This window comes from Triturus cristatus, chromosome 2_1 (genome assembly GCF_964204655.1).
Source record: "Triturus cristatus chromosome 2_1, aTriCri1.1, whole genome shotgun sequence".
NCBI classification, from domain to species: Eukaryota; Metazoa; Chordata; class Amphibia; order Caudata; family Salamandridae; genus Triturus; species Triturus cristatus.
The window spans coordinates 1,125,066,566-1,125,081,435 of NC_140581.1; the positions used below are offsets into that span (position 1 = coordinate 1,125,066,566).

At 45.5% G+C, this 14,870-nt stretch overlaps 1 protein-coding gene across 3 annotated transcripts in view; it reads right to left on the minus strand.

Annotated features, from left to right (window-relative positions):
- Positions 1-14,870, minus strand: part of AFF1 (ALF transcription elongation factor 1) — a 957,397-nt gene that overhangs the window by 344,144 nt on the left and 598,383 nt on the right. The window contains exon 1 of one of the 3 annotated variants that reach the window (XM_085636542.1): positions 7,335-7,590. The exons of the other annotated variants lie outside the window; for them this stretch is intronic. Coding sequence (XP_085492668.1) covers positions 7,335-7,363 — 29 coding nt within the window. The 5' untranslated portion in view covers positions 7,364-7,590. Of the gene's footprint in view, positions 1-7,334; positions 7,591-14,870 lie in introns of those variants that run through there. 3 annotated transcript variants of the gene reach the window in all.

Consider the following 14,870-nt stretch of genomic DNA (forward strand, 5'->3'; position numbering starts at 1 on the left):
CCATCTTGTATATACATTCATTAGTGGGCTTAGACATTCCTGTTAAGAATGGGATGCATATACATAACATGTGTAATCCTTTTGTATAGGCTACTGGAAATAAGCACATTTGCAGACACTGCCTTTTTCTGTCTGATAATAGATTTATCACATATTCTACAGTTTTCAACAAAAAATTAATGTTCGCTCAAATCGATCAAACGATATTAAAAATGCTGCTTATTGACTACGACGTAGATTGCAGCATTTTGAAAATGTTGGTTGGTTATCGCATGCCGATTTCTATATTTCAGGATTAAAGAGGTGAGAAAGTTGTATTACATTTTCACTACACCTGTGAAAACTGACAACTGCGGGAGACAGGTTCGAGCACAAAGTCATGTGGGAGACGTTGCTCCTTGAACGAGCACTCAGTACCAGTATCTCATCACTTTTGGATGCAAAGTATACCCTGGCATTTAATTTTCATGCAAGATACCCCAAGTGAATTTCATTTTGGCAAAATAACTTTTTTGCAATTTCACATAGGCCTATAATAAATTCCTCAATTTCTGAACTAGGAGGAGGAAGAAGGCTTGCCTGCAGCAGGAAATAAAATCCCAATTGTTAAATCAAACGTAGTGAGAAAGAAATATCGGTTCTTTGCCATAAAAATAGTTTGTTTCCCTACTCATGCAAACTGTGTCCCTCACAATTCTCTCATAGCGGACATTATTTCAGGAGATCTTTGGAGTTCAGAAATATGCCAAATATTTTGAGTTCAGCACAGAGTCAATTCAAAATAAGCTTTATTCGATATCATGGTGTTAATCATAAAAGCATACACAATAAAACCAATACATGGTGTGCAAGATAAAATACAATACGCTGTTTTAAAACCAGATAAATACAGGTACAGCTTAAAGAGGAACAACAGTATTCTGTTCCCACGTTAATAATTTTCCGAGTAATAACTGCCCATAAAAATGTTGCTAAAACAGCACATATATACAAATTTGGAAGTAACTGTACATATAAAAAAAAGCCGGACGACATTGCATAAAACTTAAGGGCTTTACCCGTTGTTTAGAGTCAACTTTAGTATCTCTGGTTGACAGATGCTTACTTAAGTGCGTAAAGTACAGGTCTATTCAATGTGGACGTTCTGTTTTAGTGAATAAGATTCCAGAAGCGGATACTGTACGCATACATAAAACCCAAAGTGGAAAAACGAGCCTTACAACAGGTGCGAAATAAAGCGTGGACAAGTGCCCTAATCATTCCAAAACCTGTGTAGGTCTGGTCTCGATTTTAGCTCAGTGTAACAATGTATATATTTTACACAAAACATTTTAATGTAATGGAAAATTCTGTGTTACTGAAAGGGTGTTCCAGTGCTTTGATGCAAGACAAAATAAATAACTTGGCGATTAAAAAATATTTTGAACAGGCACGGCTGATTGTTTATAGTTTAATAAGAAGCCCATCTTTTTTGTAGTGATGAGACACGATTTGTATCAATGCTTGGTAAAATGGCAAGATAGAACGATAATGCCAAGGAACCTGTTGCATATTTTGCCTTTCCTTGTTGAACAATATAAATAACGGTGTCACACAGCTTGTCACAGAAATCAAGTGGCCATGGCCCCGGATCACAGATGTTCAGCCTGAAACGGACAGTGCACCCAGAATGAGCTGGGTGGTCAGATATGACCTCAGAGAGAAATCTGCAGCCCTTGGTGCAGACGGGTTATTCCTTCCATGACAGGGTGAGTTCATTCCACAGTCTGGCCTTAGCCCTCTCTGCCTGCCAACCCCTCCCACTAGGGCCATGTTTATTTGCTATTTCATGGAACATGTTGGTATGTTAGTCACCCAAGCAAGAATCGCTCTTTTGCGGCAGCGCTCTAGTCTGCAACATTATTTAGGTCCGAAGTCCCAGACGCCTCGATGACTGATAAACATCCAGTGATTACGCTGACAACTAGCATGACTGCCACCCTCAAGGACCACCATAGTTTTACACATCATTAACAGGCAGCCTTTCAATTGCAGATGTCCTCCTGTTGCCAGTGAATCTCTAATAGATAACCACTGCCAAAAAACAGCTGCTTCAGCACATGCCAGTTAAATTACAACCCTGGACCAAGCTTCCGATGTGTAGAATAAGACCTGTACTCTGCTACCACTTCCTTGGAGTAACAAATAAGGGGTGAGGAATGAAGTTGGTTACCCCTTCCAGAGATCTGGCAAGGCATCCTCGGATACAAAATACTTATGTATTTTTGTTTTTAAACCAGGTACATGCCCTTCTTTTCCTTTATTCTCATCCAAAATAAGAGAAAGTTCTAGGTTATCGCTGTGTATTTTAAAGTCGCATCAAACAAACTGATGCAACTTTATAGGGTGAATGGGACCACTCGTTGTCCACGTGTGTGTCCCAGCAACAACATGCACCTCAATGTTCTAACATGGGACACTGTTGTCATCCAAGCACACTAAATCACTGCCCAATAAGTCCAATTAAACCTATTTTATTGCTTGTACATTGCCTCACTTTGGTCTTAATGACTCTCAGCAATAATGGTAAAAGCGGAGTTAAACTACAACAAATGTGATCTGGCATTCAGAGTGCTTATGAAAAAATCATGTTGTAGAAGCAGTACTAGAGTTCTACAACAAACAGTCTTCTTTATGTTTACAAAGAGAGGACAACTTAAGCCAAACATAGGTCTCTGTTAAAATAGAAGAGCACAAATGCATGAATTAATCTCTGTTCAGCACTTAAATGTATCTTCTGACAATGTTGACCTTTCGATGACTGCCTACACCACTTTGAATTGCAGTGCACTGCACTGACCACTCTCCGTCTGGAGAACGATACTGCTGATGCCTACAATAAATATGAGAAACCTACCTGGAGAGTAAGAAAGCAGTGACTACCAGCTAACCCATGATTCATGGATCCGTAACTGGAAATTCTTCCCACCTTACACAAAGGTTTGTTACTACCCAACTAATGTTAGAACCTTTGTTTTTTTCCATATTTTATTCCTTTGATTCTGGCAGACAATCCACAGATGGACATCAAGACGCACACTCGAACAGAATATTAAATAAGTTGCAGTGATAGCCAAACAGCAAACAACTAAACAAAATCAATATCCAACTGCACACAGTACCTGCTAGACCATCAGCTAGATATGACATGTGGGCACAAAGGCGCAACCATCGGTGGAGTTTCCCATGCCTTGAATCAACACCTCCGAAAAAAGTTTTAACTACAATTCAGGTATTTAACAGGGATGATTATGACTGAAGACCAGACATTTTATGTTGAGAACACAAACACCCTGTGAATCTCAGTAAGTGGACTGATCTAAAGTCTAGAGACAGGGTGGATGCCAGCATTCATAAATCAGACAATGCATATGCACTCCACTTACAGATGGTAAGGCAAAGTTTGAGATAACTTCAACTAGGATTAAAAAAAATACTTCCTCCACTAGTTCCAAAAATGACAATTAATTGATGAGGTACACGGTGCTATAGGCAAGAGCCCAAAAGAACAGCCAACGTAACCCTCTAAGTTGTCAAGTCCAGGAAAGAGCCGGAGAAACTTTGAGGGTAATTGGACTCTAAATTATAACTTCTTGATTAAACTCTAATGATTTGAATTGAGAGGACAGGTTTTGTCTTCTAGAAGGAATAGTTGATAGGGATTATGAAGAGGGAACTGGGTAATGAAGAGGGTGGAGGTAAAGGATGGATAGAGATATGGGATAAAATCTTTTTGGGCGTACTGGAGAGTGGAATTAGCAGACTGGAATGTAAAAGTAACAGTATTAATGAAATTATATACATCTTATTATGTATAGTGAGATGTGTATTCAAGTTACTGTCTCCTTTCTACAGGCAGCCATCCCTATATGTTCTTTGATAGAAAATAACAAAAACCCCTTCAACAACAATCTGTTAGTTTAAAAGGGCTTTGCATTTTGACCAATTTGCAAGTGTGATCGAGATACCCTTACTTCCTGTTGTGTGCCCAAGTATATACTCTATCCAACAAGGCAGATATCCATCAGTAGGATGATGGTTTTCCACTCCCTTCAAATAATCTACTCCCATCTCAGCTCTACTCACAATCTAATGAATGAGAAGAATCAGAGAAAAGAAGCGGGCCTACCCTTTTGTAAAAAAAAAAAAATGCCTGTTTGGTCTGAATCGGCATATTGAACTAATGTAATAACTGACTGCTAGGAGAAACAGATTGGTGTTCCAAAGTACACTAGTGGTGGTTCCAAACAGTGCTTTAAGTGGAATGAAAAGGTGGGGCAGGGTCTGTAATAAAGGTGTGGCCAAAGAAGTGTAACTAGGAATCCCTTCCAAGGGGTGCAGCCATAGTAATGAAGAATAAGGCTTAAATCATAAACTAAAATCCTGTGTCACACAGCATGCCACCTGACCAGTATTCGGATGACTCTTGAGCTCTCCGTTATTGCTCTCAGGCATAGAACACAACAATGGACAAATACTTAAAGCAAGCTAAGCATATTGTCTTTGTCAGAGTTTGTTAGCAGTATCAAATACATAAGCTAAAGCAATGACTTTATTGTGAATAAGTAAAATCGAAAATGTTTCTATTCTGAAAATATGAGACTGTGAATTAAAAATTAGTCTGTGCATTGGGTAATGACCTTCAGTATCGCAATCACTCCAGTTCTCCCCTTCAAACCATTTCCCCCTGCAGTCTCTCACTCTATGCGGCCTTTTCTACTCATCTTCCTGACATCCTCCATCTCCCATGAGTCACCTCTTTCCACTACAGCGCTGGTCTTTTGGCTATCTTTGTGCATATACTCTTCATCTCCTCCAAATCACCATCCCACCCACACAAAACCCAACCATTCCCCTGTAAGCATTGCAACTTGCTTTGATACCGACAATACTGCGATACCTGTGCACTTCCTTTATAAGCTTTCCCACAAAATCACAACTGGTGCATAAGTGACTGTCACTCTTTGTGCTCTGCAATTAGGCCAAGGATCAGATGTGCATGTTTTCTGAACACTTTTTTTATGAGTCACTGATGGGCACCGTGAGCAGCTCGCATTGCACTCAACTTCTACTACAGAGCTCTCAATAGTGGCCTGCCATAAAGACCCAACTACAACATGAATTCACACGCAGACATATGGAGGCAACTCAGTTCACTATGCTCTATACAAGAGCTGCATGACAAAAATTACAGAAACACAGCATCAGCAAAAACAAACACTTACGAAAAGAGAGATGAACTAATATATGTGAAATTTAATCAGAGACTGCAATATTGATATGGATTACCTTTGGGTTTTTACAGTTATTGTTGAATAAGCAAGGCGTGTGGTTGCCTGTAAATGCAAGGACACGAATATGGGGTCCGGTAGGAACAGCTTCAAGTCCGTTTTTTATTACTAATGGGTATGTAAGCCGAGAGGACCCGTCCAACTTAAAGCCCTGAGTCCAAGTACTTGCACTCGTTATGGAGGAATGGAAGGTAATGTCCGTTTGAGGGTGCATAGACAGTGATAGAGATGGTGCAATGTATTGATCGGAGTTAGGTGCTCCCGGGCGTTTTTTCTTAGACAACTGTGCAGACTGCAGGCTTGGAGTGACTGGTCTGTCAGTCTGATGCATGAGTGGGCCGCACAGAGTCTGGCTCCTACGTGCATCATTTGGAAGGTAAGGTCGTGTTTGCAGAGGGATATGCCTTTTCTTGTCTACCGCAAGCCCCAGAAATACAGAATGCTAGTATTCGGTGCTGCCACTCTAAGGGCAGAGGCGCCCAGTGTCGTCGGATCGTCTGGAAACAAACAATGCGTGATGCAACTAGGGCGATTACGGGTTGCATATTAACTTCGGTCTCTGGCGGCACACGATGTAAGGTCTTATGCGCTTATAGACACAAAGGCTCTTGAGAGGACAATAAATCCGGATATTTGGTCACAGGCCACAGATGTGCAAACAGCAAACACGCTTCGGTGATCTTAGTAAACTGCACAACTGAAGGGATACGGGCAGCAAGTACTGAACAGGGAGAAGTTTGGTAGAGACATATGTGGTCTTGTCTTCTAAAAGAGCGATTCCCGTCTGATCTACCTACCAGGTAACACTGCTCAGTAATTTAGTAAAGCTTAGTGACAGTCAGTCACAACAGTGCCATGGTGAACGCAGTACGGCCTCTGAGTCCTGTTTTTGCCTCCAGCTACCCCATCTCGCACGATACACTCACGAGGGCACTCGGATGAATGCAGCCAGAAGATGATGATGTGCAATCAATGTACCAGGTGGAGCACAAATTTAATTATGGAATCGTTATTACTGTACATCTACAACAAACCGCAGTAATGCTGTATTGGGAGCCAGCAAAACGAACTTGTTTATTTATTGTTGTGTTAGAATGTCATCCTGCTTTAGAAATCTAAGCACTGTGGAAAATAAAAGTATGAAAAGCCCAAACTTGTCTCGAAGCTTTCTGCTAAAATGGAATGCTTAGTTGAAATGCAGAGCTCATTAATGTGCCCTCAACCCACTGAACAAAACAACTTCGGCCCCAACATATGTTTGCACTAAGTGCCTAGGTTTTCATCCGTTAAACGAAACCGTGCAAAAACCACGTCTACCACCCCAGGAGGCCAGAAGTGCCTGTGTGTGTGTGTAAACACTCCGATCTGCCGACGCGGACATGCAGAGATGTTTAGTCACAGATGCGCTCCTGCACGTACACACGAAGGAGCGCACAATTACGCAGTGGCGTGTGCACATGAACATTATACAGTTATGTGCACACGTGAAGGGAAATACTACGGCATATGGGCATGGAGTTAGAAAGGTCCACGTACGCGAACAAATATGCATCTGCTAAAGCACAAATATTTAAATGGCGCCGACTGCGACCGACCTACGGCCAAAAAAGGGGTGCTCTGATGAGAGCATTACACGGTCAGAGGGCCAAGAAAGAGCCGAAGACTAAGCAGAAGGAAAACCACGACACAGTGACTCGTTTGAGAGTTTTTAAAGGAGGGCTCCCTGGTGCCAGCCTGCCAGGTCTGCACGGGGAGGTAGAAAGTGATGACTCGGCGATGTGCGTCCGATGGCATCCGGAGTGTTTAAATCCCAAGCCTGCCCCAGGCGAGGGCTGCCACCTGTCCCAATTTCAGAGGCGCCGTCCCTACTTTCTGGGTGGGATACTGGCATCTGTCTTACGCTAGCTGATACTGTCACTCCTTACAGCACACTGCGACTAAAAGAACCTGTCTCTCACGCCTCACATCTTCCAATCCCCTTCGAAGTTTCTGCGCCCCACTTACCTTGACTGGGCAGCCATAGTGCCACTCATAGCACCAGCATCCTTAAATCCATGAGCCCTGCTCTGCAGCCCGGACACCCAGAGCGGGGCAGCTCCACCATTTGCCAGTCCTTAATCCATCCCCTCTTCTTTGGGCCGGGAGGGGAGATCCGCCACGGGGCCCTAAGGTGTCACCGAGCTTCCCACAGGCACCGATCCCGAGAACAGCCAGCTCAGTGCACAGGATTACACTGTGTGATGGACGTCCGGCAGCCCGCTCCGCCCATGCTAGAAAGCCAGCAGAGAGGGGACTTGTGCAAGTGGTACAACCCGATTCTCACACCAGTTTCACTTTTTAATCCATATTTCAACTACGTAGCTAACGAAGCAGCTTTCTTTTTTAAAGCTGCTGTAGTACGTTGACCACAGACGCACTTGTCATGTCATGAGTATTTTTAATATTAATATTCCCACTGTATCCCTCACCCCTCGATTGGATGGAGCATTCCAAGCCTCCTTACATGGACATGGTGCTCTGTCAAAGGCAGGCAGAGAGGAGGATTGGGCTAGATGTGCACTGCCCTGGTTGGCCACTCCTACCACAGGCAGCGTACACATGTCCCACCGGGGTTGTGTTTTCTCCCTGCCTGCAGCAGAAGCTTTGGAAACATACAGAGGCGGCAGCAGGGCTGGGACTGGGCCCCCGGCTGCTCGCGGCGCCGTACAACCCTATAATCAGGGAGTGCTCTGTGGGATGGGGGAGGAGGGGCGTCCAAGAAGCGAGAAGCAACACTGCCTATTTAAACAAGGGAGGTGGGTGATGGGGGAGGGGCACTCTGCGGAACTGGCATAACTCAGGGTCTGCCTGTAGTTGTATGTCAACTATTTACTTGGGGGTAACCCCTCCAATTAACTACAATTACGTATTCCTCATGCATTTTAACGCACGTCCTCTTGAAAAATTAATCACCTCAATGCAAGAAGGTCATCTAAATTAAAAGTTTCTTTTTTATTTTAGTGTTACAGTATTATATACCGCTCTCAACAGCCTGAGCTATAGTAGCATTTTACAAATAGTTGCTCGGAAAGTTACAACTAATTTATGTCGCAGAACAGTTAAAAAGGTCACAACAGAATGCATAAGTAAAGTAAGAAAGCCCACGATATCCCTAGCGGAGGGGGTGATGCCACAGTACAGGTCAGAGCAAAAGCGTAAGCAAAGTTAAACATCCACAGTGCCTCTACGGTCAGTGTCTACGTCAGAAACAAGCACTGGCAAAGCTCATATGTTTGGTATTGACCACCAGCTTTTCAGCGCTGCAAATGCTTGATTTGGCCTGGTTTTTGCAAAAAATTTGTTTGGAAAGCTGCCGGGCCCTCATCAATTTTTTTTTTTTTTTAAAAGGAATTAACAGCTTAACTGCTGAGGCGTCTCCAACCTCAGTGCTTTTTAGATGTTCGAAGCACTTCCTGTTAAGCTTTCACAATATGTTTTGTCCACAAAAGGTATCCACGCTAGATTAGAGTTCTTTTTTCCCCATATGTTGGGGATTCTAAAGGTCCCCAAGGTTTAAGGATTCCCCTAAAGGGAACCTAGAAAATACAGCAACTTAAAAAACAAAAAAAGTGAAAAAATGATGTGCACGAAATGTTCCGAATGGCATCCTAAAATGTTTGCTGTGCTAAGATCGCCATCTTCCCACCTTTCGGGAACAACCAGAGTTGTAAATATGTATTTTAAATTTTTTTATCACAGCGTTTACATTTTTCTAAGTGGAAGTAGTCCATTTTTCCAAGTTTTTTTGTGGAAGAACCTACTATGAGGTTGTGTTGGCTACAAGTATGAAATATAATTTTCTGAAAAGTAGTCAAAATTTCCAATTCAGCAAGGGGTCATTAGTACAGAAGGCCCACGGTTTCCCCAAAGAAAGTAATCACTGAAATCAAAAACATTGTAAGAAAAAGAAACAAACAACTGACACAGTTTACATCCGTAATTTTTGACCCAGTGGCCAATTTACAAAAATAATATGCTCTTATGTCCATCAGACCCTTCAGGTCCCAGGGATATATATTTTTTGTTGGCTGTCCAAAAGCATGCAGTAACTGAATTACAGCTTAAAGAGATTTTTCATTGTATATCGAACATTCAATTTATACATTAAAACCAAATGAATGAAAAGTAGGTCTGAAGAAAACCTATGCCTTTTTTAAATGCCCTTCAGATATTGCTGTTAGGAATGATGGTGATATGTACAACTCTAAATTTGGGGTTACGCATACTAGCAGGCAATGCAGAGGGCACTTGGCAAAGTTAGTTTTTATTACACACTAACACTTGAAAATCCAGATGGGGGCGTGGCCAAGATGGCAGCCGGAGCAGACACACACTAAGCAGCTCCACAATGACCCGCTCAATATCCTGCCATAATTGCCACCTTATGTGGGTCGTGAGGTACTGTGGCCACCCTGCATCATCAGAGGGGCCCCCAACCAGCACAGAGAAGTACCGCGTGTTAGTGCTCCTGTAGCGCCTGAGCCGAAAGACTCCAGCTCGCTTCGGACTGGGCTTCCGACCAAGTGGCACGTCACATCCGATGGGGCGGCCCCTGAGAGCTAGGACGGTGTAGACGGGCGCCGCTTGATTCGAGCACGGCAGCAGCATTGCAGGATAGCTTCCCAAGGATGACTGCAGCTCAAAGCAGCATCAAAGGATGGATGTCCCCTGCGGCCTTGCAGTGGGCCAACAACACTGTGGCGGCAAGATTGTGCGTGGGCTCATTAACGCCCATCATCTTGGACACAAGGTCTTTTGTGCCACCCGCTGGCGCTTTGATGCCCTCACTCCTTCCCCCCCTCCCTCTGATCGGGACTGCAGGGCCTCCTGGAAGGGTGACGCAGAGAGTGACTGGCACCTTCTCATTTTAAGCGGCCTGGGCCTTCGCACCGGGGACCCCATGGGGCACCCACCACACTGACTGGATCCTGCACATAAAACATTATGGTACATCACATCAGGGTAAATTGCTGGGAGGAGAAGCTCTGACTGAACGTGCAAGAAATGCTGCAGGGAAGGAATGCAGAACACCACTAACCCACCACCATAGTTAAGTAGTGCAGACGAAGCGAGGTGCAACTCGTTGACCTAAGACAATGTAGGAGAGCAGGTACTCACATTAACAGTGGGGCCACCACGAGGGACACTAAATCTGTAGGCATCAGCGCCTTGGGACAGTTAATGGGGTGCATGAGCCGTGGACACTGGGGGGCTACACCGCGCATCAAGTAAGGCCTGAGTCACTGGCTCCAAACATAAGTAAGAGGTGCACAGCGGATCAGCGGGGGTGCATGGACACCATGTACCACAGGCAAGTAATCATATACATCCTACGTTGCGTGGGATGGGTCAGGAAAAACCCAGCCCCCCCTTCCCAGGGGCAGACGCATCAGGCCACGAGCCTAGCTGGGTGATGCGGGGGCACTTTCCATGGGTGCTCCCTGTGAGTGACGATGTTCTCGCCTTGCTACTCTACACAACCGCTGTTCGACACCAGGCTCACAGCTCACGCTGATCTTCTCAAGATGGGAAAGAATAGAATGGACTGGCCCCAGGCTCAAAAAGGGGGCGCATCTAAATCTGCAGATCGACCGTTAGACATTGTCCAGGCTGAGAAGCTAACACCAGACACCCCATCAGATAACTCATTTCTTTGATGAACTCCTGGCAGTGGTTCAGGACATTACATTCACCCTAGGTCCCAAAATATACTCACTGTGCATTGAAATGGGGGCTCATACGTGATGTTTACGAAAGGTTAAAGGACAGGGTTGAGAATTCTGAATCAACGCTAGCGGCCCATAGACCTACGGTGAAGGCGGGGGATGAACAGCTCAAGACCATACAAAAGGAGATGGACTACCTATGGGATCAGGTGGAGGATCAGGAGAGGAGATCACTCAGGAACAACGTTCGCATAGTGGGCCTCCCTGAGCATTCCCAGGGCCAAAGTATGGAACTTTACCTCAAAACCTGGTTCGTAGACACTGTCCTCCAGTGCAAACAGTCCAAATTATTTTCTGTAGAGAGGGCCCACAGAGTGCCAGGTGGCCCCCCCCCCACCTGGGAACTCCGCCAAGGCCAGTTGGTGGTACGACTCTTCAATTACTGTGACAGAGATCATACCCCCCCCACCCGGGAACTCCGCCAAGGCCAGTTGGTGGTACGACTCTTCAATTACTGTGACAGAGATCATATACTGCAAGTAACGAGAGCACGCAGCCCGTGGTCCGTTGAAAATGCTTTGGCGCACATATACCCAGACTACACACTGGTGGTACAGCACCACAGGTCCTCCTTCCTCGACGTGAAGAAAATCTTGAGGGTGCACATTGTGAAGTATGCTCTTCAATTTCCAGCCACCCTAAAGATACAACACAATGGCAACACTAATTTCTGCGCCACCCTGGAGGAGGCATTGGCCTGGTGGAACAGAATGGTCTAGCACCGACTCTGGGAGCGACGTATGGACCCTGACTGTGGTGGCAGACACACAGACATTGTGGATTGCAAAGCAGAAGTCGACAGCAGGGGTTCACCAAAGACTAAGTGGCCAGAGAAAGAGCACAAGCAGTGAAGAATGCTGAAAGATATGCATCAACATCGGGGTTGGAAGCTGAGAACCTGGCAAAGGATGCCCCATCGTTGACGGACTCGTAGCATGCAGCAGTGATGGGCGGAGGTCCCACTGTCACCACACAAACAGCTGATGATATAATGTGACAGACTTCACACAGGTTTACTGAGTAATGACTGTAAAAGTGTCTGTGGCGCCTTTCATGGCGCAACCGCCTGAACAATATACGATAATACACTCACCTCAATGCATAAGCGCTGCAGGGGCACACTAGTGGGGACCACATACTCTGGATAACCAAGAGAGGCCTTAATATGGGTGACACCCGGGACTCCACTGGAAGTACTTCATACCCGCATAGATCCCGACGGGCACTATGTGACACTGGAAGGGGTATTCGATGGCCTATCAATATCACTGATCTCACTTTATGGTTCCAACTCTGGTCAATCCTCATTCCTGCAATCGTTGACCCCAACGCTGCTCCATTATCCTAAAGCACCAGCTTATTGGGGTGGGTACTTCAATTGCACACCAGACCTAGAGAAGGACAGCTTGCACCCCCTGCTCCCAGGAGCTCAATCTATTACTCTGGCACAAGACTCACAGTCATGGGCCACCAATCTTCACTTACAGGAAGCATGGCACTGTATGCACCCTACCTATAGGGGGTGCTCGTATTATTCATTACTGCACGAGCTGCACACAAGAATAGTCATAATATACTGTTCACACGGGGCCCTCCCCAGGGTGTCTCATGCGGAATATCTCAGCCGCACACTATCAGACCACAACCCTTTACAAATACAGCTGGTATGGGGAAAACAATTCCAGAATCCCTACTTGGCACGCACCCTTAGAGGCACTACATGATGCCCCATTACGCACCTCCCTGACACAATCTATCACATTGTATTTCCAAGACAATGAGGGCACTGCATCCAGTAATGGGATGGAATGGGAAGCATTCAAAGTAGTCCTCTGCGGACACATGATAAAAACAGTATATAGCGCCAGAATGACCCTCAACAGAGAATTGGGTGCCCTTGAGACAGAGATTCAACATTGTGAGCACCTATTACCCACAGATCACATCTACACTGGCCCAAGCTAGGCTTTCCCATAAAACAATGCTAAACCAGCTGTGTGCCCTAGATTACAAAAAATACCTAGCCAGAAAACATGTGGAGAGAGACAAGGCGGCAGGACGCTGGCATGGCTGTTGAAGTCTTACTCATCTCAAACACCCATCCCTGCCATATACAACTAGGAGGGCAGTCTAGTTAATAAGCAAGACAAGATTAACTTGGCCTTTGCTAATGCTACACTTCCATTTTGCAGCGCCCCCCAATCCCATGACCCAACAGAGCTACAGCTCTCCTTAGACAGTTGGTGAGAGGAAAAACCCCGTTGTCTGACGGGTGGCCCCTAGAATTTTGTACCTCGTTCCACACACATTTGGTCCCTCATCTACACCAGATGTACTCAGAAGCCGACGATAAGGGCATACGGCCGCCTTCACTTTGCAAGGCCGTTCTGGCGGTGCTCCTTAAACCGGGCAGGAATCCGTTACAGATGGGCTCATATCGCCCCCTGTCACTCCTGAAAACAGATTATAAAATGCTAGGCAGGGTGCTGGCCCATAGATTGCTGGAAGTGACACAACTACTAATGCACCCGACCAAAACGAATTTATGGCCAGCAGGAACACCAGCCGTAATCTGAGCTGGCTCTTTTTGTTATTAGAATGGGCATGCGCAACAGGGGAGCCGGCATGGATCACCTCTTTAGACATAGAAAAGGCTTTCGATACCCTGGGGTGGGAATATCTGAAAGCCGTGCTAGTGGGCTACAGCATAGGCCCTCAATTTCTACACTGGATCAAGCTTTTATATAACTTGCTGACGGCACAATTTCAGACTCCTTCGTTATTGAACGGGGCACTAGGCAGGGGTGTATTTTATCATCAATTATTTTTGCCTAGAGATGGAACCTTTGGCCTGTGCACTACGCAGCCAGGCAATCAACTGGGGTATCAAAGCTCACAATCAATGGCACATAGTCTCGCTCTATGCAGAAGATGCGCTGATATATCTCCGCGGCCACCACTCAGTGTTACATAGCGAAATGGAACTGTTGGATCGTTACGGACACATCTCTGGCCTCAAGCTGAACTGAGGAAAGTGTCTCTTGTTCCCAGTGACACCCCTGAACACAACCTGGACTAACCTGCCACACGCTCCACTTCCCTGTTCCTAAGACTCCTTCAAGTACCTAGGAGTTCAAGTGTTTCACTCACAAGTGGACTTAATAGATGGCAATCTGGGCAGGGCGATCGCCAATGCTCGTTCTTCCTTGACGTTCTGGACCAAATTACCACTTTCCCCCATGGGAAGTATAGCCATATCTAAACTGTTGCTGCTCCCCAGGTTGTTGTATTATTTCGCAGCCCTTCCCTTCCCATTACCAGACAAATTATTTCGCGACCTAAAATCACATCTAATGTCTTTAATCAGTGGTAAGACCAGAATCAGAGTTGCCCTCACAAAACTAATGGAAGGTGGTCTGGGAGCACCTAATTATGAGCACTATTATGCAGCCGCACAGCTGCAGTGGCCAATGCAGTGGCTGGCAGGTCACAACTTTGCAGAGTTGGGACGCTGGGCGCTCGGCCTACGCCAATCCACGATATTAGAGTAGCTGCTTGGTCGCGAGACAGTGATCTAGAAGAAGATTGGAAACATAATAATGTCCATGGCTCACAGCTGCTTGACACGAGCGAGCAATCGCCGCCCCCCTATATCCCTGACTTACCACTAGGAGTACTCCCTGGCCCTACTACCAGGGTTCTATATCCGGAAATGGCAGACTGGTCTGCGGCTGGTCTAACCACATGGGACGACTTGTTCGTTGATTCGACTCTA